At 43.2% G+C, this 21,668-nt stretch overlaps 1 protein-coding gene across 4 annotated transcripts in view; it reads left to right on the top strand.

The window, feature by feature from the left end:
- Positions 1-21,444, top strand: part of Slc25a13 (solute carrier family 25 member 13) — a 182,653-nt gene extending 161,209 nt beyond the window's left edge. For all 4 annotated transcript variants that reach the window (NM_001419627.1, NM_001419624.1, XM_087657977.1 and 1 more), the window contains exons 15-18: positions 8,918-9,056; positions 19,785-19,943; positions 20,037-20,127; positions 20,337-21,444. In NM_001419627.1, the coding sequence (NP_001406556.1) occupies positions 8,918-9,056; positions 19,785-19,943; positions 20,037-20,127; positions 20,337-20,523 (576 nt within the window). In that variant the 3' untranslated portion in view covers positions 20,524-21,444. The remainder of the gene's footprint in view (positions 1-8,917; positions 9,057-19,784; positions 19,944-20,036; positions 20,128-20,336) is intronic.
- Positions 21,445-21,668: the final 224 nt, after the last annotated feature.

The raw sequence follows: 21,668 nt of genomic DNA, 5'->3' as shown, positions 1-21,668 counted from the left end.
TACATGGAGCAACCGTGATTTAGAATCCAATCCCGATTCGAGTATCCGTTTTTTTTGAAAGTCATCCACTTCTTGCCTGTCAGAAGTGAAGCCTTCCCTTCCCATCCACTTGGCCATGAGTGAGCATTCAGCGGACGCTGTGTGCCATGTTAATGCTTGCCATAGTTAGGGCTTTTATTGCTTCATTGAAACACCATTCCCAAAAAAGCAACTTTAGAAGAAAGGTTTATTTGGTACTCTTCTCCATTGCTGTTTATTATTGAAGGAGGTCAGGACAAAAACTCAAACAGTGCAGGAATGTGAATGCAGGAGCTGATGCAGAAGCCATGGAGGGGTGCTGCTTACTGACTTGCTTCCCATGGCTTGCCCCACCTGTTTTCTTATAGAACCCAAAACCCTCCACCCAGGGATAGCACCATCCACAATGGGCTGGGCCCTCCCACTTTGATCACTAACTGAGAAAATGCCTTACAGCTGGATCTCACGGGACATGTCCTCAACAGAGGACTCTAGCTCGTGCCACACAAAACCAGCCAGTACAGAGCTGGAAGAGAATTCTGGCATAGCTGGGGTCATCCATAAGTGCTGTGTTATTGAGAAATAACCTTCATTGAGTATAATGAAGGAGTTAGAAGGAATGAGAAGCTAATCATGAGGGGCACTGCATGTGAGGAGATCTTTGGTATTTTGAAGAAAACTTGGAAAGTCATAGTCTAAAGATGGGGTTGAGGATTCCTCCAGTAAGGGCTCTCTATGAAGTCTCCAACCATTGGCAGAGCACCTATGTGTAAGCAACTAAAATTGTTGAGGAACATACTCTGTAAAAGCCGCCTCATGAATTAGTGCAGAAGGAAATACAAAGGTTGGTGAATTCAGCAGGCATCCAGAGCTGAAAGGCATTTGCCAAACAGCTATGCCTTCAGTAATGCCTGAAGTACAGAGAAAGAAAGAATATGGCTGGGATGAGGGGAGGTGGGCACAGCATTTCAGAGGATATTTGTTCTCAGAAGTCACCCATCTGTGCAGACCCAGGCCTATTGGCAGTGCACTTCTCTGACCCCATTCCTGGTGCTAAACTATCTTGCCCCACAAAACTGCAACCTCCAAAAGCTATACCCTTGGAGGGTGCAAAATAACCGTGCACCTTCTCACAACAGGTTGCAAGGAACATGGCCTTGCTTGTGGGGAGAAGAGAAGGGAGGAGGAATCGTCTTCTAACAGTGAGAAGTTTTTAACTTGAGTTTACAGGCTGATTTTGTATTTCCCTGTAGGGGGTCCGGTCAGGGTGGGGATGCCAGGATGGCAGTGTCCCTATGGGACAGACACAATGTAGTACTAGTCTTCTGAGGAGGAGCCTAATCTCAAAGGATTTTTCAGATACCGTTCCATGGTGAATAAAAGAACAAGATCTAAAGCCACAAAAAGCAGTAGGAGATGACAGGAATAAGAAGTAGTGTGAACATAGGAAAATGTGAAGACCCTAAAACTGTCGGAAATATAAACTGAAGGCTTATTTCTTAAAAAAAAAAAAACAAAAACTAATAAGTAAAATTATGATGATTAGAATCGTGCATTCATCGGGTGACAAATTTGAACACAGCTGAATAAAGAATTAGAGAACTGGAAGGTAGGACTTACTCAGGAAGCATTGCTGAGAGAGCTCGAGACTAAGAATTTTGAGATGGCCTAAGTATGAAAGAAAGTTGGAAGGAGAAGCAGACAGGATGGCTGAAGTTTTCCCAGGACTAATGAAGGATAACAAATTTAAGGAGCAGAATGAATCAAAATATTCAAACGCAATGCAGCTCATTCCAAGGGCTGAGTCTCACAGCTGCAGAGAGGTTCCTGGGGGCCAGAGATGATGACAGGTCCCACTTTAGGACACCCCTTCACATGGTGTCCTCATGTACGGAATGGGGCTAGGGGACCATTCAGACTAGAATTCCATACTTTGTAAAAGTCTATTTTAGAAACAAGGCTAATGAAAATCTTTTAAAAAATATAAAAAAGATTGACAAAACTTAAGAAGCATGTCAAGTTAGTACAAACGGGAGGCAGAGATACACAGGTCTCTGAATTTGAAGCTAGCCTGGTCCACGTAGTTCCAGACTAAACTTGATTACACCATGAGACCTAATTGGAAAAACAAAATAGTAAACAAAGAAATTCTGTCACTGTAGCTCTGTGATGCATCCTTTCCTAGAATGCTTGTCACATAGATTCAAGCCCCAGTTCTATTTAGAATGAGAAAAGGGGGAAATTTACAATACAAGTAAGGAAGAAGGAAAAATTGAAACTATGTAATCGTGCAGTGAGATTGAAATGGAAACTCTGGGAACTATTTGATAATATTGTCTTAATTTATATGTGCCTGTGCACGTGCGTGTGTGTGTGTGTGTGTGTGTGTGTGTGTGTGTGTGTGTATTATTATTATTAATAGCTGTAATTTGTTGTCATAATGATACAATGAGGGCTGCTTTTAATTTAAGGAGTCTGAAGAATGTGTGTTGGACAGAAGATGATAAACTTACAAACAGTATTAAGGTAAACAGAGGAAACAGACAAAAACTATGCTTGCCAGGCATGGGTGTAGCTAGGAGAAAGAGGAGGAGGGAGAACAATAAAGAAAAGCACCTTTCCACAGGTTGCTGCCCTGCAGATGACATGAGACTAATGCTCTACATAAAAATAATATCCGTGTCTGGCTTCTGTCCATCTCAGTGACAGCCCTTTTGGTGACAGAGCAGCTTACAGTTACACAGGAAGTGAACCAATGTGTGGTGCGTCCACCAAGAGACGCCGGGCTGCCGAGATATGTTTATCATCACATTGAAATTCAGAAGAAAACAATGCCACCGAAGTTTCTTGCTTAGAACCAGATGGGTGGCCATATATTTCATATTCAAATCGAAGTCATTGGCTGTTCACTGACATCTTAAGTTGCTGGGTGGTTTGTTGGTTAAGGCAGTACCGTCCTCATAGCAGTTTTTGATTGACCCTGGGGAGAATTCCTAGCAAGATCCTGCTCAAGTCCCTTATTGTTACCGTTATATGTAGTCATGTACAAAGGTTGGAATGACTCTTTGAAATGCACCAGAGTTTTCTTTTGCACGTCATCCCAGTTACTTACCTGTAAGCAGTTTGTGTCTTACTTGAAATATATTGCATAACTCCTCACCCCGTTTTAATGAAACTGGGTATTGAGCCTAGGGCAGAATCCCCACCCGCTACTGCCAAGCTGTGCATAGAAGGGTTAACCTTCTGAGGGGAAGCCAAAAGGAATGCTAAGGGATCAAGACATGACACGCTGCCCATTGTTTGCAGCTCCAGATCAAAATATACAATTATGCATGCCAAATAAATTCTAAACCTGTAAGGTTGGAAAAGACGGTGGCTCTGACGACAGGTGCCAGAAGCATTAAATAACCTCCTCAGACAAGGTGCACCACTGTTGTCTTGAATGCTGTGGGGGTCCCCCAGTCTGGCATTTTCCCCTATGCTAGACAATGTGCATTCACTGCTGGAGTCTCTGTTAAGCCCCAGTCCCCCAGACCTGCTGGCTCCTGGTGCCCAGCCCGACACAGAGGTGCCTTTGTGAGTGTAATTACCTTTCCCTGTATTAGTAATAGTCTGTTTAGAGCTGTGTTTGCAGGTACTGCGAGAATAAGCAGGAATTAGTATGCAAAAAGACCTGCCCTGTCTCTGACATCTTTATCAGCACCATTCCTTAGGACTGGCTTTCCTGCCTAAAGTTCGGTTGATGGGGCTGGTGGAATACTACTGGATGGAGAGCTTTTAAAGGAGGTGTGTGTGTGTGTGTGTGTGTGTGTGTGTGTGTGTGTGTGTGTGTGTAAGGGACAGATGGAGGGCAGTCTTGTGTGTTGTTTCATGAGAGTCTCATGCCCAGCAAAACTGCCGGAGTAAACTTGAATGGATAATGCCAGCGACTTAGGAATTGATTAAAGCTCCTTTGGGCTTTCAAGTGTTCCCACATCAAAAACACAGGAGGGACAAAGAAAAAAAAAATGGTTCTTTTGTTGTGAGGTTACTATTGCCAGCATCCTCAAGCTACTGATAACCCCTGCCAGTTGTGGACTGTGAACCTGAAGCGAGCCTATCTTTAAAGACGCTTGCCTTATCTGTAAGTAGCCATGGTGATTGAAGGCATTGGGAAAGTCCAGAATTGGAGGGCAGTCAGCTCAAGCTGATTTGCATATTAAGTTGCCCGGAAATGCTTTATATTCCCTCCATCTGTTCCTCGGCAAGCCTTTCAGTTAAAAAATAATAATTTCCCTTCTTTGGAGATAGAGGGTACTTTCGTTATTAGGTTAGAGGGTTGTATTTTGTGTTTAGTAATTTTCCATATGTGATTTTTTACTGTGTGTACCCAGAAAATTCAAGGCCAATCAGAGGATAAAGGAAAATCCACCCGGATAACCAGTGCAAAAGAAGCCAGAGACTGGCCGTTTTCACACGGGAGCAGAAAGAATAAGGATTTAAATGGCACACTCCATGTAATTTATTAATTTTGTAGTGGCCAAAGTTGCCGAGGCAGTCCGCAGAACAGCACAGCATGTCTCTTTGTTGCAGAGTTACCTGTTGAGAATGACTTGATCACTGAGGAAAGACTCGCTGTGGGGCAGGGAGAACTCAAACCAAGCAGCTTCCTTTTTGGAGACTGGGTCGGGAAATGGGTGTTGGCTACCGAATGAAGAATTTATCAAGAAATCTGCTAGAGAAGTATTTTCTTCACCCTTGGAACCTCCTAAAAGTCCTTTTAGCATCCTGCTTCCCTTTTCATTGTGTGGGAGCAACAGGTCAGGGATGGCCTAAGGCAACCCTGAAAATTGGCACCTGCCTTTGTGACTGAGACCTAGATGGCAGGAGTGGTCAGGAGACCAGGCCAGGGAAACTGAATAGGTTTTGAAGTCACCTCTGCAGGAAGATTGGATTCTGATTCCTCAGCGGCCGGGAGAGGCTAAGGTCACCTTGTGACTCAAGCCGAATGATTTGCTGAAAGGAGTCTCTTGAACAGGTTTAGGGAACAATAGAAGTCGGTACCTGAGGGAAAGCCAGGAAACACAATCCCTCTGCCCACATTTGTCCCTCTCATTTTTGTGACAGTGGGTATGTCACAGGACTGTGGCAGGTGTTACGCATGCCTTCCTGCAGCCCCACTCCCTCCTCTGCCCGTGGGTGTTTTGAGAATATAAACTCGTTCTCAGTATTCTCAGCACTTGCTGCACAGGAGCGAAGTGGAGGATCTTCCGTGGAGTGTTCTTCCTACCTGAGCAGGCAGAGAAGCACTATTAGGCTTCACTTGCTGGCACGGCCATCCTGCCTGTGGAGGTTTTTTCTTCCTGGGCTGTTCGATGTTTCTTGTATTCTCAGACAATTGGCAGCCTAAGACCTCTAACACAGCCTAGCGTTTCTTCGGGTTCGTACAAATTATTTGACCATACTGCCTGTCTCTTGGAAGAATACAGCTTACTCCTACTGAGTGCCCTAGCCTTACAGGTAGTACTCCTACTGTGTGCCATGGGGTTACAGGTGCAGCTCTGCTCCTCTTTTTTGTTTCTTTCTAAGTTGGCTTCTTACCAGGCCACTTGCCTTCGGTCTTTATCCATCCCTTCAGTCTCCTTCACCCTCTCAGGGGAATGTACAGTTGACTCATGCTTTCAAGGCAGGAGGGAGACAGTCTGATATTGGGAGCTGAGGATGCCTCTTGGGGACTCAGCTGTTTTGCATGTGCCAGCGCTCTTCCCGTGTCCCAGGAATGTTTTCAGGGCGTGCCCCTTGCCTTCTTACGCGTGGTCTCAGATCACGTTGAATCTACGAAGCCTGAAGCAGACTGATCTTGCTTGTTTTAACTTTAGCGTTCCGGTACAAAATGACTGTTTTCCACTCCACTTTGTTAGTGATCTTTCTTTCAAAAACTAAAAGCATGGTTTCGCTTTTGAAAATATTTTTCAAAGAAGCAAGTTAGTGCCCTTCTAGAAAGCTAACCTTTTCCAAAGTCTCCTGGATTTTTCTAGTTCTGTTCCTTCCTCCTACTGATGTCACCAGTGCAAGATTCACTGGCATCAAGAACACGCCTGGCACCCCCAGATTCCGTTAGAGGTGTTTTACAAATTAAGTAGGTAGTCATCCCTGGCCTCTGGTTTCTTCCGATCTGAAGCAGGCGACACCCACACGGAAATAAGTGGGCAGGCAAGTATGACGTCTCAGAACAGGACTGAGGAGATGTAGACAGTGTGGAGACACGTGGAATCTATGCCTGTCCATCCTCTCCTTAAAAGATGCTCAATAGAGATGGTGGTGTCTGGTGGGTTAAGTGAATGAAGAGATGGTATTTGAAAGGTTGGTGTCCCCGGCAGGGCATTCATCAGAGGAGGTGAGGAGCGACAGGGGCACGGTGTCGGCTCAGATGAATAGAACATTGATGGCTGTAGCTGACAGGAGTTAGGGTTATCAGTGAGAGGCACCTGGACAGGCGCAGGTTTGAAAGGGGTGAGAATACAGGAACCTATCTGCAGGACATCCCAAACCTGGGGATGTCGTAAGAGGGCTAAAGGAGCAAGTAAAATAAAATTGTGGACAGCACAACAGAAGGCCGGAGGAGACACTACCTTGTTCCTGATCAAAACAATCTGAAGCCACACACTGTGGGTTTGAGGAGCAGCTTCAGCGCGGCCTGAGTTCTGGAGCTGTTTGCCATACTGCTGTTGGCCGTGCTCTAAACCATTTCCCGGTGTTCGCCCTGGTGATCTGTGAAATGGTAACAATGGACGCCAGATTAAATTGGCAGGTTGTTAAATACATGTAGCATTCTGTAGCCGAATTTCTCTAGAGAAAAATTTAGTTTCCTTAGGAGGAGATGCTATTATTAGCAAAGGAACAAGAACAGGACAAAGATCTGCCTATGAAATATAACATTGGAGAGCTTTCCAGCTGGAGGTGCAGTTAAAAGAAAACCTTGTAGAAAGAAGCATATCAATTAAGAAATTCTTATGATTTATTTCGGGAGTAATGTGAGGTGATTTTTACTATAGGAAGGGAGCCATATTTAACCGATCTTTATTCGAATCCCGTATCTGGTGTGTTTCTCATGGACAGCACGCATGCATGGTCAGATGACTAGAACTCACAGGAAAATCTGAGGCAAGAAGAAATTAAAAGGGGTGATGAATGCCCCGAGATTACTGAAAGAACATGTCATAACGGAGGCACCGGGTGCTCCGTGTAGATATCAGTAGATACTCACACCCCACTTTGCTGCGAACCTCCCAAAAGCTGAGAGCTGGAAGACAAAAATCTCAGCATCTACAGGAGTCAACTTGTCTACAGTTATCTCTAAGATGGCTTCAGAACACGACCTTCAGATAAGCCGCTGACAGAAAAACATCCAGGTCATCGGGTTTTACGTGTGTGAAGTGAGGACTTAATGGGGTTCTCATTTTCTATTTGGCATCGAATGGTTTGGAGGGTGACGACCCACTTGCTCGAGCAAACTAGCAACACAGTACCAGAGGGGTGGGGGGGGGCAGCCCTTTTTCTAATACCTTCATGCAGAATGAACGCACAAAGTCTCCGTGGGTCAGTCAGAAGAGGACTGTCCACACCCAGTCAGATCTGGAGAGAATCCAGATTCGAAGCTTTTGTTCTGGTTGGAAGGCTGAGCTAAACTAGGATTAAATTTAATAGGATTAGGTATAAAGTTCTACTTGTATTACTTGTGTAAGACAACTAATTAAGTTGCAGTAGACCTGGGCTAATAACAGTTTCTGTGAAAAAAGACTGAAGGTTTTATATATACACCCCTAGAGCTCAGTTGGAGTCAGCAGTGTAACGTGTTTGGTAGGGAAAGCCAGTTACAGTGAGTGACAAAGGAGTGGCGGACACAAAGCCGTGACCAACTGGAGCCAGCATCAGACAGAAGCCCTCGGAGATACTGCACAACCAGACATGCATGCCGTTGGTTGCAGCTAGATCTGTTGAGTCTGGACGAATTTGTTATTTTCTTTGGGGAATCTTTATAATTGGTGGAAATTTGGGGCATTAGAAATCAGTGAAAGAAATAGTATTAAATCATTAAGTGTTGAAAACATAATTTCCTTCCCACTCAGCCTGCCTAAGAAACACTGTGTGTGTTGTAGCTTGCATTTTAACACCATTATTTTTTTCTTGGTATCATCAGTGCTTGGGGGCCTCAGCGTGGCATGGTTTTGGCATCAGAAATTATTTAGGGAAAACTTCACTTCTAAAGTTAATTGTTCTACATAGAGCTCTTAAACGTGTCAGAATTACGGTAAATATTTTAGGGTGGGCATTCATCAATATTTCATAAACCCTAAACAAGGAAAAGAGTCCAAGAACTCTCTAAAAAAAGATATATTTTTATGTACATGTAATTTTTTTCTGGGAAAGACTCCAACACTTTCATCAGATTCTCAAATAATACAAAGATTGGACTTCTCCCGTTGTACCTTCTTAGCTTGTCTCTCTCCTGTATAAACAGAGAGGCACCTTGATTGTTGCCTCCTGCCTTATTTGAGACCCTCCAACAGATCTTCCTTGAAACGCCAATGACTTCCACCCACTGAGACTTGAAAAGGGTCACAGGCAGAGTTCAAGAATTGTTTTAATTGAAAGCTCGACCTCAGAGGAACATTAAACTCCCTCTTCCTGTGTCCTCACACCCTATGACAAAGCTAGCTGTGTTTGGAAGAACAAGACTCAGGCTTGTTGCTTTGAGACCTCAAGTTGCACTTTACTGTCACCCCCACCCCTCAGCGTCTGAGTACAGATTTGGTCTTCTCCAGGAATATTTTGTTCTGAGGTAGGTGCCAGAGAAGCCTGACTTTCTCAATGGGATGTGTGTTTCATGTGGTTTCTCTTCTCCTTGCAAACCTCATAGGGTGCCAAAGCGTGCTTTCTGCGGGACATTCCTTTCTCGGCCATCTACTTCCCATGCTATGCCCATGTGAAGGCTTCCTTTGCGAATGAAGATGGGCAGGTCAGCCCCGGAAGCCTGCTCTTAGCTGGTGCTATTGCTGGTAAGTCTTATCCACAGGGCACTGTTTTTTTTTTCCCACCATCCACCCCTAAACCCTCCAGGATCTAACCTAACTCCACCCACATTACAGAAATAGGATTTTTTTTTAACTTTAAACAAAATTTTATTACATAAAGGTTGTCACATAACTGGATACTTCTCTACTCTGTACACAATCATTCTTGCCCTCCACAGATAGGCTGCTTCTGAATTTCTCATGTGGTGACACAGCGCTACAGTCCTGATGCTAACAGAACAGTAGCGATGCCTCAGTGATATAAGTTGAAAGCAGGACACTGGTATATGGCTCTTGCACCCAGCATCAGGAATGTACAAATGTCTTTATTCAAAAATACAAAATAACTGATCTGTAGGCATGGACAACGACAGCATTATGTATTGTCAAAGGAAACCAGTAACTGATGATGACAGTGATCAGCCAGCCTTCCCTTAAGTCATTTTCTTCTGAAGTTATTGGTGAGGAACGTGCCTTGAGCTTCCTGTTACAGTTCATTGATAAGGGCAAAGCACTATTCTAGGAGTTACAACATGCCACCTCCCATACCCCATTCCACCCATTGCACCCATTCCACGGTCCTCCTCTTCTTTAGGAATTTGTCACTACAGCTTCAGTGGTAGTTAGCAAGGACGCCACCCCAGGAGTATCCAGTAAAGCAGTTCTTACAACCATTGTTGAACCAATGATTCCCTTTTCCACCATATTCACAGAAATGGATTTTTTCTGACAGTTTTTGACTGAGTCCATGTGACTTTCTTTGAATAACTTCTAAAAGGCAGATAAGAAATTAATTTGTATTTTGCCACGTTAGACTATTAGATGAACTTTAGCTTTTGGAAAGTGTTTGTAATGATTAGTGCATCTTTATTTATGCCTTCGTTTCTTTAGTTTCCGTGGAACTAACAGATTCTCAAATTCCATGTTATTTCTTAATTTCACAGAAGTAAAAATGGTTTGACCTGAACTTTTTAAAACTTTACATGCTCATCCCCTCAAGATTATCTAACAAATGATTCCATGCAAGTGTGTCCAGGACTTCAGCAAAAGTTATTATTGTCTAGTTAGAAGTGTGATAAAACTAGAAGTACCTAGGGTGATTAGATTTCTTGAAGTGACTGCCAGGTCAGGAGTTAGATGTATTTTTAAATGAATCATAGAAGTGACTGTCTTCTGTCTTTAGTGCTGTGCTAGAATAATTAGGAATATTACACAAAAAAAAAAAATGTGGCCTTAAAAATAGATACTGATTATCAGCACAGTGGGGGAATCAGCACTTGCCTTTTGGGAAACTCCTTGTCCAGAGAAGCTAAGGGATGAATTCAGCTACATTAGCTCTTTATGTGGTAAGGAGCTTATTATAAGTTAACATACCCTAGGGCAGTCCTGAGCTTCTGGCTCCAAATATTTTTGGTAGACATGTTGTGCTCATCAGATTAGAGGTTAGATTGGGGAAACAAGATCAGAGGTTAGGGGTTGGGGATTTAGCTCAGTGGTAGAGCGCTTGCCTAGGAAGCGCAAGGCCCTGGGTTCGGTCCCCAGCTCCGAAAAAAAGAACAAAAAAAATAAAAAAAGATCAGAGGTGAGCCCCAGCTTTGAGTCACTATTTCATACCTGCCTCCCTTCTGCAGGAACCTCAGTGGCAGGAAGCTGTATCATTTCTCCTTTATCCTTAACATTTTCTTCCTCAAAAGCATGTATGCTGGTCTGTGAGCCAGGGCTCTTAAGTCCTGGGTGATTGAGGATTTTCGTTGCTTGAGAAATAAGATCCAAAGACCAACACTAAGGAAGCAAGATCTGGAGTACAGAATCCCTATTTTCATCTCCAAGTCGGCCATTTATTCCCTGTGTTCTGAGTTGTCATTTATGTATGTCTACATGAGGAAACATGGAAAGAAGGCATTTTACGATCTATTTTAGACTAGCCAATTGAAATAAGGTTAGGGCTGCAAGAAAACTTATTGATGTGACTTCCCCAGACTTGATTTCCTCAGCTTTGAATAGGGATAATACTATAGAGTCCAGGATGTGTCACAAGGAGGGGAGCACGATAGGAGGCTGTTAGCATAGTATCTGTCATGAATCATATATTCAGTAAATATGCAGGTTGAGTTTAGATTCTAGAAGAATCGGCCCATTAAATCACTCCACAAGTAACCGATAGGACATTAAGGATGAATAAGTAGATCTCGACTCCGGATGGAGGACTCTGTCTGAACCTTGTTCTGAAACTATAGAAAATAGTCCACTCTTCTCTCAGTGAAAACAGACACTGGGAATAAATTTCCTGTCCTTGTAGGGGTGTGCTAGCTAGAGATGTTACTAGAGATGAATATTTGTTTTCTTTTATTTTTCCTGATTATGCAAGTGATACAGCTTGTGGTAAAATATTTAGAAATGGTAAATATTATCCATGATTCTATTACTCAAAGAGGGTTTCTATTTAATTTAAATTTTTATAAAAATCATTCATGTACTTTATGAAGGTGTGGATGTACACATATGCCCAGGCACACAGAGGACCCAGTGAGGGAGTCGTTTCCTTTCTACTGTGTGGTTATCAGGGATCAAACTTGGATTGGCAGGCTTGGCGGCATTCGCTGTAACCCCTGAGCCGTCTGACTGGCTAGTCCTTTTGGTGTTGCCTACTTCAGTGGATTTTGGTGGGGTTTCAGCCACACTGTACCTGTGCTTGTAGCTCACCTCATCAGCACTGTTGACTATTGTAGGGCGGCTTGTGCTGTGGCTTCTGGCTGCAGGGGTCAGATTCATTTCCCCACTTAGACCTCAGTGACTCACAGGAGCCATTGACTCCCTCTTGGCCCACTTCTTCAAATTTGGGGATAAGAACAGCCTTAGCTTCACTAAAAAATTAAGCGGAATAAAAAGACAAAGATTTAAAGTAGTTGACATCATGTCAGTATTCAGAAATGTTCAACTACAGTGATTTTCTGATGTGTATAATTTTAAGCTCCTTAAACATAGTTTTAACTGCTGGATAATCACACCCTTATTTTTCATTATAATTCTTGAGATTATCATATAATTATATTATTTCCCTTTTCTCCCTGCAGTCCTCCCTAAGTCTGTATTGTCATCCCTTCCTTTTCAAACTATTTTATTCTAATGATTGTTACATCAGCGTGCGTGTGCGTGTGCGTGTGCGTGCGCGTGTTCAACCTATATGATGTTACATTATGCATATGTTTTTAGAGTTGAGCATTTGGTATTAGATTATCAGTTGGTGTGCTCTTCCTGGGGAAAGATTAGTTTTTCCTGCTTTCAGCATTCCTTAGGTGTCTCTAGGTTTGTTTTGTTTTGTTTTGAGCAAGATTTAGGCCTTAAGCTTTCTCCTTCTATGTTAGCTTGACTATTGCCATCACCCTTGTTTAGTTCATGTTTAAGCATCCCTGTCATGAAGACTTCTAGGAGACACAACATCACAACAAACTTTATGTTCATCGGCTCCCCCAATCGATCTGCCCCTCTTGCATGAATATCCCTGAGTCTTAGATACAGAAGTTATACTGTAGATGTATCAGTTGGGACCAGGATCCACTGCTCTGCATTTTGATCAGTTGTGGTTTTCTGTAATGGTCTTTGTTTCAAAGAGAAGCTTCCCTGATAAGGGCTTGGAACTACAGTTATCCGTGGGTACAAGGAGAAATATTTAGAACGTAGTTAGGAGTTATGCTTGTTTCCTAAACTGGCAATTGTAGGTTCTGCTCCAAGGTCTATGACTTTCCTAGTCCTAGGTCAAGTTGCCTGGGTATCTAGCAGAAGGCATGATGCCATTTCTTGTTGACCAGCCTTAAAAGTCCAATTAGAAAACTGGTGGTTACCACTAAGGTATGTGTACCACTATTCACCTTTAGTGTTATTATGCCATGCCAGTTGTTGTAGTTCAGAGGCATCATAGTTGGGTAGGACTCTTTGTTTCTGCTCTGCTTTGGAAACCTGCATGGTGCCTTGGTACCATGAAAGATGACCCACAGGAAGAAAGCTTTTAGGTCATATCGCAGTTCTGGTCCTCTCAGTCCTATGTCTGAAGTGGATGGTGTATTCAGCCATAGAAACTTACCCTTTCTCCCCTAGGTGTCAACCAAGGACACCAACAGTAGTCTATAATGTTTTGGGACTCTCTTAGACCACACTGACCAGCGATACAAAAGTGGGTGTTTCATGTCTTGTGTTAAGGTTCTTATTAGAGAGCATATGGCTCTCAGGGATGGCATCATCAGCCCAAGTAGGAAATTTCCATTCAAACTATTTGTGAATATGTATCCACGCACTCATATATGTTAGGTATCTTTAAGTAGATAGCTAATAATACGGGTCCTTATTATCGTTTCAGATATTCTTAGTAATTTTCCTCTCCCTCCTCCATCTGTGTTTATCTCTCTCCCCTCTGGTTAAAGCTTGCCCACATTCACACATACTCTTTTCTGAAGACTTGGAGCTAGGAGTATCAGATGAGAGGAAACATAATATTTGCCTCTCTTTGTCTGGGCTACCACACTCAATATGTTCATCCTCTCCTAGCTCCATCTATTTACCTGCAGATTTTATAATTTCATTTTTTTTCTTTGTAGCTAAATAGTATCTCATTGTACTAGTCAGGGTTCTCTAGAGGAACAGAACTTATGTAATGTATCTCTAGATAGATATGAGAGAGAGAGAGAGAGAGAGAGAGAGAGAGAGAGAGAGAGAGAGAGAAGCAATTTATTGTAATGTCATACAGGCTGCAGTTCAGCTACTCCAACCGTGTCTGGCTGTGAACAGAAAGTCTAAGAATCCAGTAGTTGCTCCATCCACAATGATAGATGCCCCAGCTGGCCTTCAGAATATGCTGGAACCCCAAAGAAGTAGGTGTGATGGTGGTGAATGAATGGAGGTGCTAGCAAGGTAAGGGCGAGCAAGCAAAGGGCAAAGGCTTCCTTCCTCCATTCTTTATGTAGACTACCAGCAGAAGGTATGGCCCACATTAAAGGTGTGTCTTCCAAGCTCAAGACCCGATCAAAGATGTGTGTCCTCGTACCTCAAAGGCCCAGATTAGAAGTGGACTCACCCACTCCAAACCAGGTTAAGAAAAAAAATCTCTTAGGCATTCCCTCCAGTTCTGGACGGTACTTCATTCCAGATGAGTCATGTCGACAACCAGTAATGGCCGTCACATCTGCTGTGTGTGTGTGCTACATTTTTATTGTCCATCCAATGTCCAAGGAAACACAGACATGAAGCTAATGCAAATGATGAGGGTGAGCCAGGATTTTAAAACAGAATTCAGTAAAGAGAATTATATTCTTAATCATAGACACTCAAAACTGCCCAAATTACTGAAACTTTTATATAAGTGATTTTATCAATACCAAGCAAATCTTTAGGCAAAACCTAAACACTTTTCCCTGAGGTGGATTCTATCTCCTTATTGGAGAAATAGAATCTGGGAACTGAGGTTGCTGGTAGAAAGTATGATTGTTTTTGGTTTTTTGGGTTTTTGGGTTTTTTGGTTGTTGTTGTTGTCATTTTGTTTTGTTCTGTTTTTATGTAAAACCACACTAGTCTCAATGTTCTGGAGGCATTACCACCTCTGCTGGCGTTTTAGCCCCACAGCCTTCCTGTTCCCTGTGCACTCACCTGCTGTGCTAGTCAGGGTTACAGTTGCTGTGCTGAAAGACCATGACCTAAAGCAACCCAGGGAGGAAACATTTTATTTGGTTTACACTTCCATATCACTTTTCATCCCTTAAGGATGTCAGGGTAGAAACTTAAACATGGCAAGAACCTGGAGGCAGGAGCTCAAGCAGAGGCCATGGAGGGTGCTTCTTACTGGCTTGCTCAGCCTGCTGTCTTACAGAACCCAGGACACCAGCCTACAGATGGCACCACGCACAGTGGACTGAGTCCTTGTCCATCAATTACTACTTAAGAAAATGTCCCCACGGGCCTGCCTGTGTCCAGTGATAAGGACACATACTTACTGTATGTTTTGGACTGAGGGTCAGGAGCAGTTTTTTCGGGGGATCTGTGGCTTGAGGGCTGTTTCAAAATCCCATTGCTGCTGACACAGAAGATTTCATAATTGAATAATTCAATTCTTGGCGCCTTGAGAATATGAAGTAGAGGAGACAGATCTGGGTAGTGAAGTGCACTTATTCATGCAACTTTCTTCCTGAATGTCTTAAACTGCTAGAAAATACAGCAGCATCCGTACTCAGAAAGCAACCCCTCTGCGTCTGAAACTGATGATGCCACAGGCCAAAACTAGCAAGAAAAAGTGTGGATAGTGTAAAGTGTAAGCGGGAACTCTTGACCTCTGAGTAAACAGAAAAATGAATTCTAAAAGCAGGAAGCCAGCAAGCAGCCTTTCTGAACGCATAGCCGGGCCACTCTCCATGTCACCTAGAGCTTCAAGCAACCTTCGTCTGCAAGTTACAAACTCCGAATTGATCTTGCGTAGAATGGCAGGATAGGGCTTAAGCTCATGTCCCACCTTAACCACAGGTGCAGCAAAATGTAAATTAACAACCTTTTCTCAGCCGAGTAGAAAATGAAGTGTTCTCACAGCACAGTTCAGCTGGCTCCCTGCTCTGCAACATTTTGGAAAGCCTCAGTTGACCCTGTAGCCTGCCATAGCCCCTTCAGCATAGAGTGCTTGCCCATCCAAAAGGGAAAGCGGTGGGGAAATAGATTTGGAGTATGGTAGATGCCACCCATGACTGAGTGCACTGCCTGGCCAGCCTTTTATTTGATTCCGAGTACCAATCAGTACACAGACAGCCATCCTCCTACAGGAAAGGGCAACAGGGAACATGAACTGAAAAATTACAGAGAAAACGGTAATTTAGGGACCACAGGGGAACTTGCAAGAACTGTAATTGGAAGCTCAGGGAGGTGGGGAGTGATTCTTTTTATCTTACTTTTTATTCTAAAATAAAAGTAAGTACATAGGAAGTTGTAAAAAAAAATATAGTAATCTTGCACCCACGCTCCCTAAGAATGTTGCATATTTCATAACTTTCGGACAAGGTCAAAATGAGCAAGTTGACATGTAACACGTGTCAGAGTTCTGTGGCATTTTTTTTTTTAATTTTATGAGTTTATCTGAGGACGGACCCAAGGGTCGAATGCAGAGATTTCTTGATTATCTTAAGACACTTTCTCATTAGGAAGACCGGGGCTAACCTTTGTAGACCAAAGTGGCCTTGAGTGGTTTTTGGCTTTTTAATTAATGAAATGATCATTGAAATTAAAAATCTCTAGGGTTCTGACTTGATCAAAGAAAACCAATCTAGACCATATTTAATGGTACTTACCCATAATCCCTGTACTTGGAAATCTAAGTCAATAGAATTAAGAGTTTGAGGACAGCCTGGGTGCCACTATAAGAACTTGTGTTAACAAAAGAATAAGGAAAAAGAGGGAAATATAGACTTTAGTAAATGTAGACTTGGTAAGGGTCACCCCCTAGAATGGGACATAAAACACATAGATGGAAAATCAGAACCAAAGGGGTACATAACATAGGTCTACTGTCTGTTTAAAAGCTGTTTCCTTGATGTCAGAATTAGAGAGGACAGAAACAGGCAAGTAAAAGGAGATGGGTTTCTGGTCTGAAACAATACCTCCCAGTTGCCCAGGACATGAGGTGTGGACCTCAGTGATGTGGTGGCATCCAAGGGGAGGACATCCTGCACCTGCTCTGCTTGCAAGGGTTGCCTTCTCCGCAGCCAGATTAGGAGCGAATTTAAGATGGACACCACCGGATACTTGAAGCAGCCTTGACAGAGAAAAGTTTGAGCTGGAAAAGTAAAGGCTATGAGTCGCTCCAAATTGTCTCTGACGCTAGCGTTTGTTTTTGTCGTGCAAGAAGAGCTGTTGGGAGGTACATGAAGGAAAGAAAGGGGCCAGAACGAAAGTGACTCTCCTCACTTTCCTGAAAGGGGATGTAAACACATGAGAGGAGAGTCACACCCATGTGGTATGTATATTTATCTAGTGGAGAAATGGAGATCAAACAGGAAGTAACTGGAAGTGGAGGAGATAGACACACGGGACGAAGACTGAGTCCAGTAGCCACAGTCAATGGACACGGAGCCAGTGAAAACCGATGCTTTCCGTTCAGCTGGAGATTTTTCTTCTTTCTTTTTTCTCCCTTTGCTTTTTCAAGACAGGGTTTCTCTGTGTAGCCCTGGATGTCCTGAAACTCACTTTGTAGACCACACTGGCCTCGAACTCAGAGATCTGCCTGCCTCTACCTCCTAAGTGCTGGGATTCTAGGAGTGCACCATCCTTCCCCCAGCTGATTTTTCCTCCTTCTTAATGAATAACTTTGTCACGTTGCTGTCAGTCACCAACCTAGTAGGTTGGTCATATAGCTAATAGCCAAAGAGTGTAATTTGGAAAGCCCCAGCCTTGACCTAAAATAAGCATGTACTAATCTTTAAGCCTTAAATAGAGAAGACACAGAGTTATTAATCCAGATATGATACCTATACAAATTAATGATTTGGTCCCCAAAGCTGTCTGTATTCTCCAAAGTCAAGTCGTCTTCTTGCTATCGTTGATCCTATGCAATTGCTGGCTCCCTAGAAATCCCACAGTTGTTTTTATCGGTTACTGAGCACCTAGTGTCATTTCTGTTGCTGAGGGAGTGGGTATCCCCCAGGGCTATGCATGCTTGACTCTTGTCCATAGTGAGTCAGGCAGGCCGCCTGCACTCGTCCTGTGAGAACACAGACGATACCTTCCTGTCTTATGGTCTCCTCTTCTTCTATACTCAAGCCATTTCATCAATGTAGCTTTAGGCTTGAAAAGCAGAGAATGACCTGGCAAACGTATTCACAGTCTTTGCCCACTTGTACTTGCAAAACCAGTAGCTGTCAGATGACCAAGACCTTTGCAGGACCTTTGACTAGGTTGACCAGATTTTAGAGTAGCTGAACTCAGTATTCCAGGTTTACTATCAACCCCATTCCTCCTACACACACCTCTCAGAAGTCTACACACCATTTCTGTAACACTTCTGAGGGCCTAGACATCATCCACTAGGGGGTGTGGGGGCTACACACACACACACACACACACACACACACACACACACACACACACACACTTGCTTTGCCAGGCTTCCTATTAAGTAGTTTATATGATCCTTTTCGCATTTCATTCAGTCATGTTTATTCCCGTTGCCTGTATTCTTCATCGTCTCCTCTCCTCCAGCATTGTCTCGTGACCAGGGAATGCATATGAAAAGTGCCTTCGTGGGAAAAGAACGTGTCCTTCCTTTTTGCCCCTGTGTCTTTCACAGAGCCACATAACCACACCTGCAGTGTGGTTAGGAGGACTCCATTTCCTTAAACCAGGGAATGAAGCCTGTGTGAATGAGCAGTGGGTTTCTAAGCATAATTCTTATTTCCTATCTCAAAATTACAATAATCCCTCCAAGCTAATAGGAGGGGCCCAATGCTGCTTCTTAGACGAACACTGTATAGAAAGTGAGCTTCACATGTGTAAAAGGCAGTGTTTGGGTAATGACTATTCCTAAGAGTTACTGTTAGAGGGATTGAGTGGAGACAGAAGGCCAAGAGATGCTCGTCTCTTCTGGTAGAAATGGGAGCGTGTAGTTCACAGTCACACCCTCCCCCTACACACACACACACCCACACACACACACACACACACACACACACACACACACACACACACACACAACTCGGAAATGTGACTTTAAAACTGTCTGTTGAAGGACGAGATGGCATTCTGAGCCAGACCATGTTGGTTTGGACAGAAATTCTTACAGAATTATTAAGCCTTAAAAAAAGCAAAGGAGATTTATGCATCTGCATCTGACCAGTTTGGTTTGGAATAGGTTCATAGTGGAAAAGTAATAAACCCAGAAGAGACAGTGTCTTCTCAATGGTCTCCATTTTAAAACTCTCCACATGGGCTGCCCCATTTTTTGGATTAAAAACGACTCTGAAAAAATTTACTGTTGGTAATTTTGGGAGGGACGGCTTGCTGGGAGGGATTCGTTGTTGTCGTTGTCGTTGTTGTTGTTGTTGTTGTCGTTGTTGTTGTTGTTGTTGTTGTTGTCCTCCTTTATCAATTACCAGCCAGTATAAAATTGAAGCTTTCTGTTGTAAAGTTTTCTCTGAAGATTTTGGGAGAAAGATGTGTTGGAGAGTCACAAATAGGCTGCCGGTGTTTGCATAGCTATCAGGACAGCCTTCTGGTAGGAGAAGTGGGGTTTTGGAGTGCAGGGTGGCTGGATGTGTGAGGGAAAGCGGCCTCCTGTGGCTGCCAGCTGCCAGGAAACCATGAAGAGGAAACACATAATAAGCTTCGCCTCTGAAAAATCAGACCTAATAACTCCGTGAGGTTCTCATTTCAGCAGGAAAGGGAAAAAAAAATTTTTTTTTTGAAAACCACTTTCTCTGTTTGTTCTCAACCACTTGAAATAGTGTTATGGATAAATAATTGCTTAAAAATATTTATGTATTTAAGAATAGAACCAACAAACGAAGGTCGGGGGCGGGGCGGGCTCTTGCAGACCGAACCGTCCACCGTTGTGCTTTCCAGAGGACAGCAAAATGGGCATTTTATTACGTTGCCTGCTTAACTTTCTTCCCACGGCCAGCAGTTCAAAAGCACAGTTATTTTTATATAGTGAGAATGTGAGTGGACTGAGATGGTGTTGTGTCTCAACTCCAGGTATGCCTGCCGCATCTTTAGTGACCCCTGCTGATGTTATCAAGACTAGATTACAGGTGGCTGCCCGGGCTGGCCAAACCACTTACAGCGGTGTGACAGACTGCTTCAGAAAGATACTTCGGGAAGAAGGCCCCAAAGCCTTGTGGAAAGGAGCTGGTGGTATGGAACTAATTGGTTCTTAACTAATCCTTTGGTATCAGGGAAATTTCTTAAAAATCTAATGATGTCTGTTATTTCCGCCTTGGTCGTTAGCTCGAGTCTTCCGCTCCTCACCGCAGTTTGGTGTCACCTTGCTTACTTACGAACTGCTGCAGCGATGGTTCTACGTCGATTTTGGAGGCGTGTAAGTGTCACAGTGAATGTCACTGCTAAATGCCCACAGCCTCTAATACTCGGTTCTCATTGCCTCCTTTGAGAGTGTCCACAGGGTCATTTCCCAGGGAGCACCCAGTTGACTAGAATGCAATCATTGCCTCGAGTCGCATGGTTTTATTGGTTTCTACTGGCATTTTTCAGAAAGTCAGTTGATCTCCCCTTTTCTTTTCTTCACAGGAAGCCCGTGGGATCTGAGCTGGTTCCTAAATCTCGGATTACTCTGCCCGCTCCCAATCCTGACCACGTAGGGGGCTATAAACTGGCAGTTGCAACATTTGCGGGCATTGAAAACAAGTTCGGACTTTACCTACCTCTCTTTAAGCCATCAGCATCTACCTCAAAAGTGACCGCTGTGGGCTCATAGGGGGACTGACCCGGATGTGGCTGGAAAATTGATTGGAACCACAACAAGCCTCGTCAGGGTTTGAAGCATGGCTCCGCCCCTTCCGCATCTGTCCCATTTAAATTCAGGTCAATGCTTCTTATATTAAATGCAATCATTCATTTTCTGGATTTTTTTTGTAGCAAGATCATGTGGAATTATTCCTAATTATTCTTTGGCACGCTGCCCGTAACCTGTGTTTGTATCTTTTAAATACTGGGATTTGGTCAATACTAAACTTGATCTGGAGTAAGTCTGAAGGGAAATGAGGGAGGTCTCCTACCCGGATGATGGTCTCACTGATGCTACTGAAAGGCAGCCATGGTTTCTAAAAGAGTTCCGAGTATGTTTAAAGTAGTAGAAAGCTAGGTATGTATTTATAAAAATGAAAAACACTGGAAGGGGGGGGAAATCCAAATATCTAGCCTGGACTCAAATTTTAAACATGCACAAATTTGGCCTCTGGATTATATTATGAAGATTTTATGTGAAACATGTTTTTTCATAATGAAAACCACATTGAGGATGTTTAGCAATCATTCTCTTACTATACCAAGTCTACTAGGGAAACATTTCGAATGTTAAGGAAGTGCTTTGGCCTTTTTATTATAGAGACAGAAGAAATTCTACTCCTGAGCATACTGATTTGGGCTAAATATGTATATGATGAGCACATATTGATTCCAAGTCTAAGAGTCGCTGTAAGAATGATGTACGCCCCTCTTTGCTGGTACCACCCTCCTCCAGTCCCCATGGTTGGCACCCATTCACATTTAAAATCCACTTTCTTGAATCATGTCAGACAAATATACTCTTAAGTCTATATTTAATTTGGGGTGCCATGAATTATGGTCAGAGGCCTGTGTGTCTGTGAAGGGAAAAATAAAACTATTTTTAAAGCCACCGATTGCTTGCTCTTGTGTATTTCTGCGACGAATGGCAAAAAATATTGTCATTGATGGACTCTTCTTGCTATGTTTGGGGATATTGTGTTCCCACTACTTGTAAAGTAATGCGTGGGCTCATTTGCATGGTTCCGAATGCGTAGGAGAGGATATAGTTCACTCCCGGTAAGGAAAAAACTACTGAACTGATAGACTCGCCCTAACCATCTTTAATACTTAAGA

The sequence above is a fragment of the Rattus norvegicus genome, chromosome 4 (genome assembly GCF_021556685.1).
Source record: "Rattus norvegicus strain SHRSP/BbbUtx chromosome 4, alternate assembly SHRSP_T2T, whole genome shotgun sequence".
NCBI classification, from domain to species: Eukaryota; Metazoa; Chordata; class Mammalia; order Rodentia; family Muridae; genus Rattus; species Rattus norvegicus.
The sequence above is the reverse complement of the archived record's forward strand: the minus strand, read 5'-3'. Positions and strand labels throughout refer to the sequence as shown.